Source organism: Schistocerca serialis, chromosome 8, assembly GCF_023864345.2.
Source record: "Schistocerca serialis cubense isolate TAMUIC-IGC-003099 chromosome 8, iqSchSeri2.2, whole genome shotgun sequence".
Taxonomy (NCBI): domain Eukaryota; kingdom Metazoa; phylum Arthropoda; class Insecta; order Orthoptera; family Acrididae; genus Schistocerca; species Schistocerca serialis.
Window position 1 is genome coordinate 618,939,360 of NC_064645.1, and position 20,640 is coordinate 618,959,999.

Below are 20,640 nucleotides of genomic sequence, written 5' to 3' on the forward strand. Positions count from 1 at the left end.
ATGAAATAATAAACACTGTTACGTCGATAAGGATAATCTGTAAACTGGATACTTCAAATCTTCTCTTAGTAACTGTACTTTGATGAAACTTTAACTATCCTTTTATGAAAATTATGTGGAGTATTTCAAAACTTACGCTCACTAAATAATTATCCATTTTACAACTCTGAATTATCGTACCACTTGAGAGAGGGGCTGTCTAGTAAACAACTAAGGATAAATAAAATTTACAGAACACAAACTTAGTATTGAAAAGGAAATCACATGACTACTCCATACAATTATATAGCGCTCACTGTGCTGTAGTTTGGCCAGTATGGCGTACCCAATAAAATCCAAACTCATTATAGGCGTACCGGTCAAATTTCCTTTTTAAATCAGAAAAAATAACCCAACTGTAAATTGCCGAATGTATTTCAGAAGGAAAATTGGAAATCATCAGTTTCTTGTTCAGAGTTATCTCGTGGCACAACACGGAATTAAAACAGATTCGTGCTTCGGTAGCTCAGTTGGTAGAGCACTTGCCCGCGAAAGGCAAAGGTCCCGAGTTCGAGTCTCGGTCGGGCAAACAGTTTTAATCTGCCAGGAAGTTTCATATCAGCGCACACTCCGCTGCAGAGTGAAAATCTCATTCTGGAAACATCCCCCAGGCTGTGGCTAAGCCATGTCTCTACAATATCCTTTCTCTCAGGAGTGGTAGTTCTGCAAGGTTCGCAGGAGAGCTTCTGTAAAGTTTGGAAGGTAGGAGACGAGGTACTGGCAGAAGTAAAGCTGTGAGTACCGGGCGTGATTCGTGCTTCGGTAGTTCAGTTGGTAGAGCACTTGCCCGCGAAAGGCAAAGGTCCCGAGTTCGAGTCTCGGTCGGGCACACAGTTTTAATCTGCGAGGAAGTTTCGTAAGATACATGGTTACATACATATTCAGTAACCAGCCCCAGCTTACTAGATATCTTACAGGTCTTGTAGTGAAACCTAAGAATGAATTAAAGAACTTTGTGTAGGCAGCTGTTTCTACTCCAGTGAATAAAAAATCTCTTCAAGAATTCTCAAAATTAAAGTTGTAGGTTTTTTACAATCAACATTAGCAACATCATCCTTTGTAATGTTAATTTATTACATAGTATTGCTCTTTAGTAAAATGTACATTTGTATGTTTGTCTGTATGTAAACTTTATTGTACTTTGTAGGCATCAATTTGTTTTACATATCTTGTTTTATTTAACAGAATATTTTATTTTGGTGTTTGGAGACTGCAAATCATCGTTATTTATTTAGGACACACACACACACACACACACACACACACACACACACACACACACACACACACACACACACACACACACACTACCGCCAACCAATCTTCTTTATCAGGCTCATACCAGAACTGTTAGCTGTGAACTCCTTCATTATGCTGCAGGTTGATTGGCATTTGACTCATAAGAGCAGAGGGTGTATATGGATCTGTTTGCTATTATTTGCCAAGATCATTGTGGACTTGATTGTGTTACATCATTACATTTTAGACTTTCTCAGTCTGAGATGGTGCCCTTCTGTTATGTGCTTCATGTTTAAATTATTGTTGATTAAGTGCTACCTGAGTGACATATTAAAAATTCACCTCAACTAGGGAAAATAACAAGACACATCTATATACTTGTATAATTTCAATTAGCATTTACATTTATTTTTCTGTGTTCTATTACCAACAAACTAGATGACTTTTTCATATTTGCCATGACTTCTGGTTTCTCAACATATGTTTTAAATCGAACTCCCTGTGCTATATATTTCTTCTTTTTCTTCAGTAGAACTACTAGTTGCTGTCCTTAAACTAAATTTTTGTACAATATAGGAGTGTTATTAATAAATGCCAAACAATTGGTGTCTACCCCTATGAAGCTTGATCCTAGAATGAACTCATGATGTAATCGCTTTCTTGCAACTTCTCTTACCAGATCCCCACAATACTGTTAAAGAGAACAGAGAGAACCCTATCTCATTGTTTCCTCTAATTTGAATTCCTTATGGATATCACAATGAAATCTGTCCTGTCTGTGGGAGTTTGTGTCAATCTCACAATCTTGGAGATGTTGTCTGCAGAGTGACACACCATTTTTAACACTAAGAATATTGTTTTAGATTTTTCGTTTCATTACTACTTATTGCACCACAATTTTCAAGTTCAAAATCTCTTCTGGATATAATCTATATTCATACCTCTGCTATCTTCTTTGGGAGAACTTAGAATATACACTCCTGGAAATTGAAATAAGAACACCGTGAATTCATTGTCCCAGGAAGGGGAAACTTTATTGACACGTTCCTGGGGTCAGATACATCACATGATCACACTGACAGAACCACAGGCACATACACACAGGCAACAGAGCATGCACAATGTCGGCACTAGTACAGTGTATATCCACCTTTCGCAGCAATGCAGGCTGCTATTCTCCCATGGAGACGATCGTAGAGATGCTGGATGTAGTCCTGTGGAATGGCTAGCCATGCCATTTCCACCTGGCGCCTCAGTTGGACCAGCGTTCGTGCTGGATGTGCAGACCGGGTGAGACGACGCTTCATCCAGTCCCAAACATGCTCAATGGGGGACAGATCCGGAGATCTCGCTGGCCAGGGTAGTTGACTTACACCTTCTAGAGCACGTTGGGTGGCACGGGATACATGCGGACGTGCATTGTCCTGTTGGAACAGCAAGTTCCCTTGCCGGTCTAGGAATGGTAGAACGATGGGTTCGATGACGGTTTGGATGTACCGTGCACTATTCAGTGTCCCCTCGACGATCACCAGTGGTGTACGGCCAGTGTAGGAGATCGCTCCCCACACCATGATGCTGGGTGTTGGCCCTGTGTGCCTCGGTCGTATGCAGTCCTGATTGTGGCACTCACCTGCATGGCGCCAAACATGCATACGACCATCATTGGCACCAAGGCAGAAGCCACTCTCATCGCTGAAGACGACACGTCTCCATTCGTCCCTCCATTCACGCCTGTCGCGACACCACTGGAGGCGGGCTGCACGATGTTGGGGCGTGAGCGGAAGACGGCCTAACGGTGTGCGGGACCGTAGCCCAGCTTCATGGAGACGGTTGCGAATGGTCCTCGCCGATACCCCAGGAGCAACAGTGTCCCTAATTTGCTGGGAAGTGGCGGTGCGGTCCCCTACGGCACTGCGTAGGATCCTACGGTCTTGGCGTGCATCTGTGCGTCGCTGCGGTCCGGTCCCAGGTCGACGGGCATGTGCACCTTCCGCCGACCACTGGCGACAACATCGACGTACTGTGGAGACCTCACGCCCCACGTGTTGAGCAATTCGGCGGTACGTCCACCCGGCCTCCCGCATGCCCACTATACGCCCTCGCTCGAAGTCCGTCAACTGCACATACGGTTCACGTCCACGCTGTCGCGGCGTGCTACCAGTGTTAAAGACTGCGATGGAGCTCCGTATGCCACGGCAAACTGGCTGACACTGACGGCGGCGGCGCACAAATGCTGCGCAGCTAGCGCCATTCGACGGCCAACACTGCGGTTCCTGGTGTGTCCGCTGTGCCGTGCGTGTGATCATTGCTTGTACAGCCCTCTCGCAGTGTCCAGAGCAAGTATGGTGGGTCTGACACACCGGTGTCAATGTGTTCTTTTTTCCATTTCCAGGAGTGTATTTGTTTTTAAATTTCGAATGAGGCTATTCCCAGCTAGCATCAGCAGCTAAGACATAGCTTGTTTAAAGAAACTGGCAATTACACTACTTTTGTGGTATATGCCACATACATGAAAGGTATAGCCATCACCAAGGTTTTTTTGCCCCGCCTTCAGGATCATCCCATGAAATAGACCCTTCCTAATATTATTTATCAAATTTGTTCATAACTGTTGTAAGCAAACTGATATGTTTGGTAAAAGAAAAAAGGACTGTTAAAGGTAAAGCTTTCATGATCCTGAAGGTTGGTTTGAACACCACAGTGTTTTACAGTGCATGGTCCTGTTGGAGTTAATATGCTGTTGCCATCCACCAACTTTTGAACAGCCTCACTTAACCAGTTATAGGAGAATTGGCATCTAACATAGACTTCGACCAGCGGTGCAACTAGGCATATTTCACAATAACATTCATTGCTAGATATGAAAGAAGTGATAACTGACAAGTAAATATTCGTGGACTGACTGTTAACTAGGTCTTTAGTGTGCCACTTAGTCACTGAGCCAGTAAGGCACTGTTATGAAATGTAATTGATCCATAATAGAGGTACCTTACAAAACCCTCTTTTGACCAAAAAACTTGTAGTCATAGACATCCACATGAGGGGGGATAGGAGGAATCTTTCTTACCATACAGATTTTTATTGATCACAAAATTCTCACAAATTTCTGATTGCTGCTGATAGGTGTCATGTATAGTTTTGGTATCCAAATCGATTGTGAGCGAGCAAAGATGTTGTAAAGCTGTATCGCAGAAGTTAGGTTATTATTTTTGGTGTGCACGAAGGCACAGTGGCAGATAGGGGTTAGCTGTGTTAAAGTGAGGAAGCAGTTGTGACGTTATATTTCAAATGTGAAGTCTCGATTTATCGACATATTTAATTAAGATGATTATGTAATGGTAACTGTTCTGAGAAGGAAGAAGTGTAATGAAATCTCTTATTTTCGTGAAGAGGAATTACAAGATAATTTTGTTGAAGTCACTCTTTTATTATTGCAGCACTATTTTTCACCCACCTTTCTATTAGAGTTTTTAATTGATCATAGTTATTTTCAAAAGTACTAAAGCAATCAAGTCTGCTCCGAAAATACTCTGATTTGCAGCTAACAGGGAACTCATTGCACCTCACTAGCGTCTCTGTATAGAGATAGTAATTTTCAGCTTTAGCACAGTGGCGTGCAAGGCAGAGCAGTACAACAACCAGATTTGCAAATCCAGATCTGCAAACACTACAGGTAAGGATTAAATATTTTTAAGTGTTCTGAGGGCCAACTACTTTCATTCTGAGACAGATTTTTTTGTGTTCTATATCAGTTTTAGTTCTGGGATCAGTGATCTGTTTTGCAAAAGTAATTATCGTAGGTTTTATGTCAGAGTTCATTATTCAGGCAGTCTATACTGTTCAAAATTCTTGCAGTCAGATTGTTAACTTTTTAAGTATGAAATATTCCCCATTACAGTAAACATTAATTATTATTACAGTGCTGCTTTGTCTTCACATTACAACAGCACAAGTTTCATTACGACAGTTAATTTATTATTATATCTTAGATCTTATAATCAGAAACAGTACTTCAGTCTAATTGTTATTTATTTAGCTAACTTTCCCTGCGACTCTATTAACCTGGGTATTTAACACTGCCAAGGGCAGGAAATACTGGAGCTTAGCGACTAGTATACTTCTTGGGTTTTTTTGGTTGTCACACTCTTCATGGTAAATGCAGACATAGAGCTAAGAAGTATGCATTCTAGTTGGCCCAGTTGTACAATAATGTGATAAACTGAAGAGATAATGACTGCATTGGTTAAGTCCTAGAAAGTTAAAAGTGGAATTTTCGGCCAAATTGTGGGCAGTTTTGGGAGATTTCTCATTTTGTCGTATACTGCCTGTGAGTTTCACTTTCACTAACCAACCAAAAAAAGCAGCTTACAAACAGATTTTTGTTCAACTTTGCTTGTACAAGTCAAAACTAAAAATGAAAGATGAATAATAGAAAAGATATTTGCATACACTATCGAAATACACTTAACTATTAACCATTTGATACACAATAAGTTCTGTATAGTTTCTGTCAAATTCATTTCTTGGGACATGACATCTTTCCAGACTCACTGAATAGATTATACAAAAAATTACGCTTTTGGAATCTTCCCCCCACTTGCACACATTTTTGTCCATGCCTGTGCTTGTAGCATGAACTCCTGAGTTGATGTTTACCATATAAGATTAACAGAGGAGATAGATAAAATTCAAAGAGGACAGGCGTCTTTTGTTTTTGGTTTATTTAGCAAGTTAGAGACTGTCACAGAGATGCCCATTTTACAACATTAACGGAAATTCGAAAGGGGCATTATACACAACGTCGAGGTTTCCTGTCAAAATGTCGAGAGTGTGTTCCAAGAAGAGTCAGGCGATATATTAGTTTCTTGCAGACACATTTCTCGAAATGACAGTGATGGGAAAACCTGAAAAATTTGACCTCAGACAGAGACCTACCGACGGCCACAGTCCCAACCCACCATCTTGAATGACACAAAAAAAGGTGTGGTTGCGGTGGGGGCTAGAGAGATAGAGGTCTGAATGAGTGTATATATCAGTGAGACACTCATTTCACAAAACTTCATGCACAAGTGAGATTATTTAGACGTCACATGCCGTATCCTAGATAGCAGTAACTGCTATCAACTTTTGTCAGCCTTCAATGCAGGGTGCTAAGGAGACGCCATATTGGATTTCATATCATAACTTGTGTTTTATGAAAGTATGCATTTTCAAGGCAACGACACTTAGATAATTTATAAAAACATGCCATTCTTCGTACGATTTCTATAATTAAATGTCACGTAATGACATATCGGAAGTTAAAGCTTTCGCGAGGTGTAAGTTACAACATAAAAGTTGATATGACAGGTGTTTTAGTGTTTACGGAAGGAAAGTATTGAGTAAAGTAGTGGATTCGCGTCCAGCTGTTTACAATTTCCCTATTTCTTCCATTTTCGTTTTGTCAAAGATTCTGGGACTGCCTTATTAATTTAATAGAAATATGTTCTGTAATATTTGGTTTAATATACGTATAAGAGAGCTCTCTCAGCAGTGATCTGCCATTGTCAATAATTTACAAATTAAGCGTGTTACACGTAAATGTGAGAAAATATTCAAAACATGTAAATCATCTGGTAAAACAAATTACCGTCCAGAATAAAAAGCATGGAAAAGGCTGACTTACTCGAAAAACCGTTAAAAAATATCTCAGTCCCAGCCACTGTTGAAGTATAAAAGATAATGTATAAGCTAGTTCTTTTAGAGCACTTCTTAGCCAAACAAGCATGACATCTATTGAAGTACATCCATAACCAAAAATATGATATATTTTCTCATTTTATTACTACAAAATTTACCAACTTCGACGCGTTGTGAAATCCTTATTATGCTAGTGTTTTTAAACAGTATTTATTCAGAGAACAGCAATTAAATGAGCTGCCACTTTATTCATCAGCTAGTATGCACAGTGACGTTTTAAGCTAAGGCATGTTAATAGTTTCCCAATGTATTGGATTGTATAGTTTTTATAATTACGACACATCCATTATCCTCATAATGTCTTTGTGTGCAGAACGTTTTTTAGTCCACTTGAATTCTACTATTTTATCATTTATTATGACCACTTCATCTGAAAAACACTCAATGTAATTTTGAAATGAGTCAGGAAACTAAAGCTGAACCATATTAAAAATGATAAATATAGACTGTTGCTAAGGTAGAATACTCAAAATTTTTGGGTGTGTGCATTGATGAGAAATTGAATTGGATGAAACACATCGATGATCTGCTGAAACGGTTAGGTTCAGCTACTTATGATATTAGGGTTATTGCAAGGTTTGGTGATAAACATTTCAGTAAATTAGCCTACTGTGCCTATTTTCATTCACTGCTTTCACATGGCGTCATATTTTGGGGCAATTCGTCATTAAGAGAGAAAGTAATCATTGCACAAAAGCACGTAATCAGAATAATAGCTGGAGCCCACCCAAGATCACCTTGCAGACATTTATCTAAGGTACTCGGGATATTCACAGTACCTTAGCAATACATATATTCACTTATGAAGTTTGTCAGTAATAACGCATCCAAATTCAAAAATAACAGTGAAGTGCATAGCTATAACACTAGAAGAAAGGATGATATTCATTATTCTGGATTAAATCTCACTTTGGCACAGAAAGGTACGAATTATGAAGCCACAAAAATCTTTGGTCATTTGCCAAATAGTATTAAAAGTCTGACAGACAGCCAACCAACATTTAAAAGCAAATTAAAAGAATTTATGAATGACAACTCCTTCTACTCAATAGATGAATTCTTAGATATGAAGTAGTAACTGTAAAAAAATATTAATACATTATTTTGTGTAAAGAAAACTTAATTTAAAGTGACACATTCTACATTCCACTTCATTACTAAATCTCGTATTCATGAACTATGGAACAAGGATTAATGTATTAATGTATGTATGTATGAACTGGAAATTTACGAACCTGCAGTGAACCAAAAAATGTGCAAAACGTAAACTTGTTTCAAACGAGTTCAGTGTCCCTCCAAGAAACCAATTTCAGCATCTACCATTGGACAGTGAACATAAAATTGAAGAGTCTTGCAATTCAGATGAAGCATATCAGTGTAAGTAGGCAGCAAAGAAATGCATAGTGCCCCTGTTATATAAAAATAATACACCTGTAGAAACTGTCTTTTGTGAAGTGAAGTTAAACAAACAGTGGAACAACTTAAACAAAGAGACATCAAAAAGTGTCACCTCCCCTCCTCCCTGCATCAACACATTCTTCCCAGGAAACCATGACATTGACATCCTGTTAAGTTACTATCCTGTTAAGATCTGTTGATGACTATGTAAATGCCGCTGTTTGAAGACCAGTTTTGCTTTCTGACAGCCATGGCACAGGAACTGCAGGAATTCCTTGTTACCAGAAAGATCTCAAAACTACAAGTGTCATGGAATATGGAGGAGGCTTGCAGGAACTTCTCAAGGACTGTCAAAACAGTAACTGTGTGTCATGTATCATCATAGCAGGCTGTGCAAACGATGCATATAAGACTGAACTCAAACCAACAACCACAGTAGTAAGAGAGTACGTTAGGGGATCAGAAAGCGATTGTGTTAACTGCACCACACAGGTATGAACTGTCTGACTCTTCTCATGTAAACAAGGGATCCACAAAGGCAAAGCCAACAGGACTTCAAAAAGATCTGCCAGTCCACTTTTTTCTCACCTTAGATAACCTGCAAAAAATGAGCATTTCAGCATATGCAATGCATCTAAATAAATGGGGCAAATGACTACCCAGGCAGAGGATCAAAATGTTTGTGATAAGTGTTTTCTCTAGAAGTAACAAATATGATACAACCAAGGCTGTCGAAGTTCTGGAGAAATCTTCCCTACTAACTAATCTAGGTGCAGCAGTAATAGAACATGAAGAAACATCAACAACAGAATTAATTGATGACATAAAAACAGCTGTAAGAATAGCTGCGGTATCAATAAAAGTCCTAAAACCAAAGTCTTAAGAGAAAAAGGGAATGGTCACAGTATGTACATTTACACTAATAACAACAGCAGTGACACAGGAGCAACACCACAGAACAAGAGGAAACAACAGAAAGTGAAATGTGCAGTGTACCAAGCAGATGAAAAACAGCGCCTCCATTCCATGTGAAGGATTTTTTAGCCTCACTCACTAGGAGGAGGTCACCACAATAAGTACAGCTAATTGTTTAACAGTCTTCCACCAAAATATACAATTCATAAAATATATTCAGCGACTAGAAGTAAATTTGAAAAGATTACACAACTCTGTTATGTCCTAATGAATAAAAAAATATTCTGTGGTTGTATTGTTTTAAGGTATAGCTCACAGGAACTGAAAAAAATTAGATACAAGATTGACAATGACCTTTAGGACACACAATGTTAACATTTATGGTAAGTGTATTGTCCTTTATGGATGAACATTAGTGGTGACAGGCTTGAAAATAGTGACGATCAGCTTTTACCTCTGCATTTCTTATTATTTCATTTCCTCTGAGTTAATTGTGGTCTGCCAAGCTCATCCTGTATTGTTTCCATGAAGCTTGGATTCAAGGATCAGATTCGATTTTGCGTCCCGCCATGCTACGACTTTTGTACAACAGTAGTTCTTGCTTCAAGGTTCACAGAGAAATAAGTAAAAAACTTTGACTTTTAACAACATTGGCAATTATATTTTCCCCATAAACATTTTTCTTACAGAGCACTGTCATGTCTGCTCACTAAAACAGCACTTTCATCGCAGTCAGAAGAAACTAAAGAAAAAAACTGATTGTAGTATATTTGATTAGATTAGATTCGATTAGATTAATACTAGTTCCATGGATCATGAATACGATATTTCGTAATGATGTGGAACGAGTCGAATTTTCCAATACATGACACAATTAGGTTAATTTAACAACACACTTAAGTTAATATAACAACTTTATTTTTTTGTGTTTTTTTTAATATTTTTGTTTTTTTTTCTTTTTTTTCTTAATTTATATCTAAAAATTCCTCTATGGAGTAGAAGGAGTTGTCATTCAGAAATTCTTTTAATTTCTTCTTAAATACTTGTTGGTTATCTGTCAGACTTTTGATACTATTTGGTAAGTGACCAAAGACTTTAGTGCCAGTATAATTCACCCCTTTCTGTGCCAAAGTTAGATTTAATCTTGAATAGTGAAGATCGTCCTTTCTCCTAGTATTGTAGTTATGCACACTGCTATTACTTTTGAATTGGGTTTGGTTGTTAATAACAAATTTCATAAGAGAGTATATATACTGAGAAGCTACTGTGAATATCCCTAGATCCTTAAATAAATGTCTGCAGGATGATCTTGGGTGGACTCCAGCTATTATTCTGATTACACGCTTTTGTGCAATAAATACTTTATTCCTCAGTGATGAATTACCCCAAAATATGATGCCATATGAAAGCAATGAGTGAAAATAGGCGTAGCAAGCTAATTTACTAAGATGTCTATCACCAAAATTTGCAATGACCCTTATTGCATAAGTAGCTGAACTCAAACGTTTCAGCAGATCATCAATGTGTTTCTTCCAATTTAATCTCTCATCAATGGACATACCTAAAAATTTGGAATATTCTACCTTAGCTATATGCTTCTGATTAAGGTCTATATTTATTAATGGCGTCATACCATTCACTGTACGGAACTGTATGTACTGTGTCTTATCAAAATTCAGTGAGAGTCCGTTTACAAGGAACCACTTAGTAATTTTCTGAAAGACAGTATTGACAATTTCATCAGTTAATTCTTGTTTCTCAGGTGTGATTACTATACTTGTATCATCAGCGAAGAGAACTAACTTTGCCTCTTCATGAATATAGAATGGCAAGTCATTAATATATAATAAGAACAACAAAGGACCCAAGACTGACCCTTGTGGAACCCCATTCTTGATAGTTCCCCAGTTTGAGGAATGTGCTGATCTTTGCATGTTACGAGAACTACTTATTTCAACTTTCTGCACTCTTCCAGTTAGGTACGAATTAAACCATTTGTGCACTGTCCCACTCATGCCACAATACTTGAGCTTGTCTAGCAGAATTTCATGATTTACACAATCAAAAGCCTTTGAGAGATCACAAAAAATCCCAATGGGTGGTGATCGGTTATTCAGATCATTCAAAATTTGACTGGTGAAAGCATATATGGCATTTTCTGTTGAAAAACCTTTCTGGAAAGCAAACTGACATTTTGTTAGTACTTCATTTTTATAGATATGTGAAGCTACTCTTGAATACATTACTTTCTCAAAAATTTTGGATAAAGCTGTTAGAAGGGAGATTGGACGGTAATTGTTGACATCAGATCTATCCCCCTTTTTATGCAAAGGTATAACAATAGCATATTTCAGTCTATCAGGGAAAATGCCCTGTTCCAGAGAGCTATTACACAGGTGGCTGAGAATCTTACTTATCTGTTGAGAACAAGCTTTTAGTATTTTGCTGGAAATGCCATCAATTCCATGTGAGTTTTTGCTTTTAAGCAAGTTTATTATTTTCCTAATTTCAGAGGGAGAAGTGGGTGAGATTTCAATTGTATCAAATTGCATAGGTATGGCCTCTTCCATTAACAGCCTAGCATCTTCTAATGAACACCTGGATCCTACTATATCCACAACATTTGGAAAACGATTATTAAAAATATTTGCAACTTCTGACTTTTTGTTCGTAAAGTTTTCATTCAATTTGATGGTAATACTGTCTCCCTCTGCTCTTGGTTGACCTGTTTCTCTTTTAATAATATTCCAAATTGTGTTAATTTTATTATCAGAGTTGCTGATTTCAGACATGATACACATACTCCTGGATTTTTTAATAACTTTTCTTAATATAACACAGTAGTTTTTATAATTTTTGATAGTTTCTGGGTCACTACTCTTTCTTGCTGTCAGATACATTTCCCTTTTCCGGTTACAAGATATTTTTATACCCTTAGTAAGCCATGGTTTGTTACAAGGTTTCTTACGAGTATATTTAACTATTTTCTTGGGGAAGCAGTTTTCAAATGCATTTACAAAAATGTCATGAAATAAATTATATTTTAAATTGGCATCAGGTTCACGGTACACCTCATCCCAGTCTAACTGCTGTAGGCTTTCCCTGAAATTTGCAATTGTTAAATCGTTGACTGAACGTACTACTTTGGAGGACTGTTTAGTATTGCTGAATGGAGCTATGTCATATATTGTAACTAGCTGTGCACCATGATCAGAAAGACCATTCTCAACAGGCTGAGCATTTATCTGGTTAAACTTATCTTGGTCTATAAAGAAGTTATCTATCAGTGAGCTGCTATCCTTTACCACCCGAGTAGGAAAATCAATAACGGGTGTCAAATTGAAAGAACCGAGTAATACTTGTTAATTCTCTTTTGCTATTTCATAGATATTATGCCTTTGGTTCATACTATTCTGCACAATTGACCATGAGCTGTTATAAGATAATAAAGTTCACTGTCAAAACAAAAGAAAAATGCGACTCTCTCTTGTTTCATTATGTGTAGATACATTACAGTGTGGTACTGAACACTTATGCAAAGGGAATGAGAGTTTATATTTAGCTTTAACCTCAAATGCGAGAGCGCGCGCGCCTTTGTGTGTGTGTGTGTGTGTGTGTGTGTGTGTGTGTGTGTGTGTGTGTGTGTGTGTAAGTGAGAGAGAGAGAGAGAGAGAGAGAGAGAGAGAGAGAGTTGGAGCTTATGGGCTCTCAACAGTCAGATTGTCAGCGTACTTTTAACCTCATATGAACTTGCTTGTGTATTTAGTGGGCTCTCCATGAAAGGTAGGAATTCGTGTATTTGTGTAAAAAGAGGAATAACATTTAAAGTTAGAAATGACCTTATTGCATTAAGTGTTGGTAACCATTTCGAACTATCAGCTGTTAAATAACAGAACAAATCATCTCAAAATTATATCTACATGCATCCACTGATACACCAGTGGTGATATTGACTTTTTTTATCAAACTAAACCAGACACCATCTGATATATCTTCCTAAAAAAACATAATGAACTGTAGGGATTTAAGTATCAATACAATGAAGTCAGATGATCAGCGATCTCTACTTAAATATTCTGTACAGTTATGGTGTGTCTTCACTTGTAAATTGTCCCACCAGAGTAACCAAACTATCTTTTAAGTTGCTAGACAATGTAGCAAGAGGTATAGATAGGAAACAATGCTATGCATCTGTTCAAACTCTAGGCTTATCAGGTCATCTGTGTCAGATATTTAAAGTAAATATTTAACTAGAAAGGCCTCCTAAAAATGTGTGCAAGGGTCTTCTCAAAGTCAAACTTGCATAAAATTTCATGTGAATTACAATATGAAGGATGGGAGGAAATCCTTGCGGAAACAAATGTCAATAAAATATTTTTAATAATTGTATATCAATATTGAAACTAAAATTTGAAGAAGCATTCCTCAAAACTTAATTTTAATTTTAATAAACAACAGCCTCAGTTGCACTGTTTACCTAGAATTTACATAGGTTTCAGTCGGGATAACCCAACCTTCTTCAGAATAACAGTAACTACCATTTGTCCATAGTGGACATCGTCAAGCTAAAACTAAAAATCCATAAATTATTGTCAGACTGTAAAAACTTACCTGAAACTGCCTCGGCCCCACTTCATGACCGTATTGTGACAGCGATGAGTGCGGTACCAGAACTGACCGTAGCGTCATGAGGCCCGCCTAGGCGGACTTAATATCTTGTGCCTGTGCATAAACTGTTTGATAGCTACTTGTTCGGACAAGACACGAATTTAACTCCTGACCTTGAATTTACTAGTAAAGTAAAATAAAAGGTATAGCTGAGGAAAAGGGTGTATATGTTATCCTGTGCAGAACGTACTTAGATTGACTGTCTTAACATTCATGAAACCTAGGTAAATTCTAGGTAAACGATGCATCTGAGGTGTAACTGAGGCTGTTATTAAAATTAATATTAATATTGATGCAGTTGCTGACAGAGCCACGAAATGTCGAAAATATTTACATTCCTCGAAACACTGAAACTTCAGAAAGATATATATGAGTAAGCAGCAGTACCAAAAAAATCCTCTGAAACTGTTAGGTATCTCACTTCCATCCAAAATAGTCACACTGATCCAGCCATTTTGCAATTTTATGAGAATTATAGGAGAATTTAGAGAAGATACTGATAGCTACTAAAAACATACAAACCATAAAATAATATTGTCCATAAAAGCGAAAGCAAAATAGTTTAGAATATTATTGAATGGGAGATGGCAAATGTTGTGCAAAAACATTTGCATTCACATTAAAAGCAAAGATACTAAATTAAACAACCAAAAAGAAATAGATAACTTGGTGAATTTTTAATTCAATTACATTATTAAAAAATTACAACAAAAATTTTCAGAGATACATGTCTTTCCTGTCCAGCATCAGCCACCAAACTCAGTGGTACTCTATCCTGCAAAAAAGAGAGAGAGAGAGAGAGAGAGAGAGAGAGGTGGCACAAATTGTACACCAGTTAAAAAATAAAAAAAATCAACTGGTCTAAATGAAATCCCACCTTGTGTCGTTAAGGAATGTGCAGATGCCATAAAAGCCACAAAAACTCCATTGATAAAAATAACTGATGAATCATTCAAATTTGGTTGTTTTCCCAAGCACCTAAAGCAAGCAAAAGTAATATCCATACTTAGTAATGGTGAAGCGGAAAATGTAGAAAACCATAGACCAAACTCTTTACTGTCCATCACTACCAAAATTATTGAAAAACTAGTGGAAAATAGGTTAATGAAGTACCTACAGAAATTTAGCCTTCTTTCCAATGAACAACATGGTTTCAGCCCAGAAGAAGTACAGAATCTGCTATTGCACAGTACACAAAAGTAATTCTTGAGGTACTGGAGAAAGATGTTCCTGTGAATGCAATTTTCTTGGACTTATCAAAGGCATACAACACAGCTGACTACAGAATTGTAGTACATAATTTAGAGTTACTAGGAATAAGAGGTGTGGCTAAGTTGTGGTTTAAATCATACCTATAAAACTGTGTGCATCAAGTTGAGGTCTCATATAATTCAAAAGGATTTCTAGAAAACACTTATCACATCAAAAAATTATTAATATAGGTGTCCCACAGATGAGTGTATTATGCCCAGTCCTTATTCCTACTTATATTAATGATTTCCAACAGAGTGTGAGATATGAAGAAAAAAATACACAACATGGTGATCACAGCTAAAGCTCCAATACAGTTGACGGAAAAGGCAGTAAGAAATAAAGTAACTCCAAACATAAAGAAAACTACCTGTATGTACTTCTGGTTGAATAAAAAACAAAATGATGCTTAATTAAAAATTAATAATGATGTGTTAAAATTTGTAACAGACACGAAATTCTTGGGATTGAATGTGGAGCGTCAGCTGACATGGACAGAATGTGTAAAAGCTTTGGCAGAAAGAATATCCACAACATGTTAGACTTTGTGTATACTTGCACTAGTGTGCAATATTTCATGTCCCACAGTGACCTAATTTGGGTATAAGAATTCAGTCCTCAGTTGCAGAATCATGCTTCAGGGAACAAGTTCTGGGAACACTCAGACTGTCTTCAAGACATAGGAAAAGACTGTGTAGATAATAACAAATGGTAGCAATAGATCCCATTGTACTGATTTATTTAAAAAGCTAGGAGCTCTGACCATCCAATCTGAATATACTTTCCAGACTATAACTTATATAAGACAAAATATTCATCTGTATACTACAAACAGCTCAGTGCATGACCAAGAAACTAGATCCAGTCACTTCGTATTCCTGAACAGGAAAAATAGCAAAAAAAAAAACCAAATGCAGAACAGTACCATTATGCTATATAACAGCCTAAAACTGGAAAACAAGTTGCCATGGGAAATTAAAGGTGCAAATAAACTTCATACCTTCAGTCAAAGCCTAAAAACATGTTTATTAAGTAAAGTCTGTTACACCGTAAATGATTGTTCGTAATGATTTAGGTAGCCATTTAATATTCATGAAGACCCATATATTAAGCCACACTGTAGGGTTGTAATAGTAAATATTGTAAGACTAATTGTTGTTGTTGTTGAGGTCCTCAGTCCAAAGAATGATTTGATGCAGTTCTCCATGCCACTCTATCCTGCACAAGCCTCATCGTCTCTGAATAACTTCTGGATCCCAAGTCCTTCTGAATCTACTTATTGTATTCAGCTCTTGGTCTCCCTCTACAATTTTACCCTCACACACTTCCCTCCACTACTAAACTTGTGATCCCTTGAAATCCCAGAATGTGTCCCACGAGGCAACCCCTTTTTTTTAGTCAAATTGTGCTACAGATTTCTTGTGTACCCAATCCTTTCAGCACTTCCTCATTAGTTATGTGATCTACCCATCTATTCTCCAGCAGTCTTCTGTACCATCACATTTCAAAAGCTGCTATTCTCTTCTCGTGTAACTATTTATCATGCATGTTTCATTTCCATACATGTATACATTCGAGACAAATACCTTAAGAAAAGACTTCCTAACATTTAAGTCCGTATTCAATGTTAACAAATTTCTCTTCTTCAGACACGCTTTTGTTTTCATTACCAGTCTACATTTTATTCCTCTCTGCTTCAGCCATGTGTTATTTTGCTGCCCAAATAGTAAAACCTATCAACCTCTTTAAGTGTCACATTCCCTAATCTTACTCCCTCAGAATCAAGTGATTTAATTTGACTACATTCCAGTATTCTCGTTTTGCTTTTGCTGATGTTCGTCTTACAGCCTCCTTTCAAGTCACTGTCCATTCTGTTCAACTGTTCTTTCGAGTCTTTTGCTGTCTCTGACAGAATTACAATGTCATCGGCAAACATATGGATGTTTCTGTCCCTGAACTTTAATTCCTACTCCATACTTTTGCTTGGCTTCCTTTACTGTTTGCTCAGTGTACAGATTGAATAACATCGAGGATAGGCTACAACATTGTCTCACTCCTTTCTCAATCACTGCTTCACTTTCTTGCTCCTCGACTCTTACAACTGCTGTCTGGTTTCTATACAAGTTGCAAATAGCCTTTCGCTCCCTGTATTTTACCTCTGCTACCTTAAGGATTTCAAAGAGATTCCAAGTTCAGAACGCTACAAACAAGCCTTTCCTTTCCTTATCTTCTAAGATAACTTGTAGGGTTAATACTGCCTTGTATGTTGCTACATTTCTCCAAAATCCAAACTGATATTCCCCAATGGAGGATTCTGTCGTTTTTCCATTCTTCTGTAGAGAATTCGTGGTAAACTAATTATAAGAATTGTAAAAATTGTAAGAATCCACATATTGCTATGAAACATTGTACCAACGATTGGCGATATCTGTGCAATTGTACTGGTACAGCTCTACGCATGAATAAACATATCAATCAATCAATCAACTTTTCAGCATTTTACCACACAAAATTAATCAAGAAAACACGTTATAAAATTAGCTTTGGCCACCAATAAACTTTTTCGTCGTTAGTTTCCCAATTCCGATGCTATTCTCCGACTTTATGTATCACGGACGGTAACTTATAGCTTCACTGTCACCTTTCGGTACGGCACTAAGAGACTTGATGTGACGTCACGGACAGTGTCACAGTCAGTGCCACCGTGTAGTGACGGTGGCGCGACGTGGTGGCCAGAGTGAATGGCCTTGAAAAGCATTGTTGAATGGGTTGACGTTACGTTGCATAAAGTGTGAATCAGCTTTACGATATTACTGTATTCCGACTTGTGGATGAAGCTCGGTTCCTCATATCTCACCTTCACCGTTCAGTATTGTTAGAATGACGTGGCATTATGTTGGGGTTTCGTCTAGATTCAATGCACCAACAGTTATTTAAAAGAGATATTTCCTTATGTCACTCCGTTGACGTCGGATATGAATCGTCCTTATAAACAAAAGAGATGTGCTCTAAGCTGCACAGCAGACAGTACTGAACATATATTTCATTTTGGTAGTGACATAGAAACAATACCCCCAAACGATGCTATAGATTCACTTGCCAAAGGTACTAAGCAGTCGACAGAGACAAAATAAAGGCGCTTTAAAGAGGCTCTGACTTTGTAGCTGTTTCACAATAGTATCTCTGAATGTTTTCATTTTCGAATTGTTAGATTGATATCTTTGAGTAGTTTATGGCTGGTGCGTTGAAATGTCCTGTCAAATAAAAACTTTCTCTTATTTTGCTGATATAGATAACGTTAAACGATTTCTGTTTCCAAACTTTCTAGAAGATGGTATGTGGCTGACAGTGTTACCGTGTGTTAACATTGTCATTCTTGTTATTTCCAGCATTTGTTTATGTTTTGTGACAACTGTAGTGTTTGGTCTTTTGTTTGCGCAACAGAATGGGACTGGCCCGAGGACGATGTCAATGACAATGCAGTTGTCAACAATGACAAAGAATCGGCATGGCTTCAGGAATGTCATGTCTCGTTGTCTCCATTCGGGGATGTTCTAGCCATAGCACGTAAATCGACGCTTGTCATTCTCATGTGTAAGTGACACACCAGCAGTGATGAGATTTGCTTTCCTCATTGCTTATCACGATCTAATTTGACAATATAAAGCATGTACATGAGCACCTTTGTATGTAGTTTATTCTTGCGACAATATGGATCTACGTATTGCTACCTACATTGCTCATATACCATGAAGGCTCTTTGATCAGATACCTGAATTGTGCGCGCGTGATAATCTAGAACGTTATTTTACTTCTAATTTGTAACTTCTACATTCGCAAGCACTGCTGTGTGCCTTATGGTGAAGGATTGTCATCGTAGTTAACTAAATTATTTTTTTCTTCTTTTTTAGCGAAATGGGATACTCAAGAACAGGGCGAAGTGAAAATGAAATTTCATGTTGTATGGCATGGAAATCCGTGTAAGGAAGAAGAGTAAGTTTAGCAATTTACAGTTTTTATCGCCAGAGGTATGTAGGCTTATCTGTCAATTCATTTAATAGAGAACTGCCTTTGTAGAAGCTGGTGGAACTGCAATACTTTTTGGTAGTCGTCTTTCAGTTGTAGATTGATGTAGGCTACATTCAAGTCTTGAGTTAATATTCATGAACTTGTTTGTTGTATTCGTTTAATTGGCTGAATACTCTTACCACAAATTCACACAACATATTTTTTTGTTTGGTTTGTGACTTGTTACAGTGAAGAGATCACTGCTGTTCTGTGCCTGCCAGTGATAGCACCAGGGAAGAGTTCACATGTTGCACCCGACTGGACCTGTATAGCAGTAGGTTTTTCTACTGGGTTTTTGCGGCTTTATAGTGAAGTAAGTTAAAACAGCTGCACTTCTAGAGAATTTATTTTTTACTCCTAGAGAATTTATTTTTTACTCCTAGAGAATTTATTTTTGACGCTTGCTGAATTTTGACTATTATGTTGTTATTTCTAGACTGTAAATCTACTAGCAGAAGAGCTGCTTCATGATGAACCAGTAACTTCATTAAAATGCCAGTCATTTCATCCTGCAAGAGGTGGCATGGTACAAGAACAGGTGGAGGAAGTTTATGTAGCGTACAACACTGTTATTTGCAGTCTACCAGGATTTGGTTTGTTCCAGTCACTAAGAGCCTGCCGTAATCAGTTAGCACGTGGTATGTGAACATATATATGGTAGTTCTTGTTACTAAGAGGTTATTTTCTGTTGGGCTTGTGATGTCACCCACGTATTGTGTTTGTCTACTTCACAATATTGTAATTAATTATGATAAAGTGTGTTTAGTATTTTCTCTTTTTCAGGTACATAGAAATTTTATTTTGGAAATAAAACTTGTCTGTTTATGTAATTTTATATGGTGTGGACCCTTTAGAGAAAAATAATTGGAATTTAAACGTTTTAATATAGGATACAACAATCACCATATGGCTTGCACAGATTAAGTGTGATAAGTTGGCACACCTATTTTGATTCAAGTGATAAAAAATACAGGAAACAGTTTATTTAGGTTACACTACATTAGAGTATAGGAAATGTCAAAACAGCACGCTTCCTTTGTTGGACTAAGGGACTTTTCGATCATTTTATTACTTCGCCTATAAAAAATCTTAACTTCTGATAACACAGATTAAGAAATACACTTATATGCAAAGCAAGTTACATGAATGCTGAACATCAACTTGAATATTATACTTTTTCAAAATAATGGTTAGTTAAATCGGCCAGGAATATTTGTCTTAGCTGCCATTAATGTAATGATTCTTCAAACTGTGCTGGAATATACAATATTATGAAAAGGAAATTTGCTACTCACCATATAGCAGAGATGCTGAATCACAGAT

General features: G+C 37.3%; 1 protein-coding gene and 1 non-coding gene across 2 annotated transcripts in view; both read left to right on the plus strand.

Annotated features, from left to right (window-relative positions):
* The first annotated feature begins 493 nt into the window (after positions 1–493).
* Positions 494–568, plus strand: Trnas-cga (transfer RNA serine (anticodon CGA)). Its single transcript has one exon. It is a non-coding gene; the product is annotated as a tRNA-Ser (tRNA).
* A 17,898-nt stretch (positions 569–18,466) lies between these two features.
* LOC126416266 (rab3 GTPase-activating protein non-catalytic subunit) overlaps positions 18,467–20,640 on the plus strand; it is a 173,441-nt gene continuing 171,267 nt past the window's right edge. Inside the window, exons 1-5 of the mRNA XM_050083899.1 lie at positions 18,467–18,583; positions 18,694–18,843; positions 19,161–19,242; positions 19,507–19,630; positions 19,754–19,955. Coding sequence (XP_049939856.1) covers positions 18,499–18,583; positions 18,694–18,843; positions 19,161–19,242; positions 19,507–19,630; positions 19,754–19,955 — 643 coding nt within the window. The 5' untranslated portion in view covers positions 18,467–18,498. The remainder of the gene's footprint in view (positions 18,584–18,693; positions 18,844–19,160; positions 19,243–19,506; positions 19,631–19,753; positions 19,956–20,640) is intronic.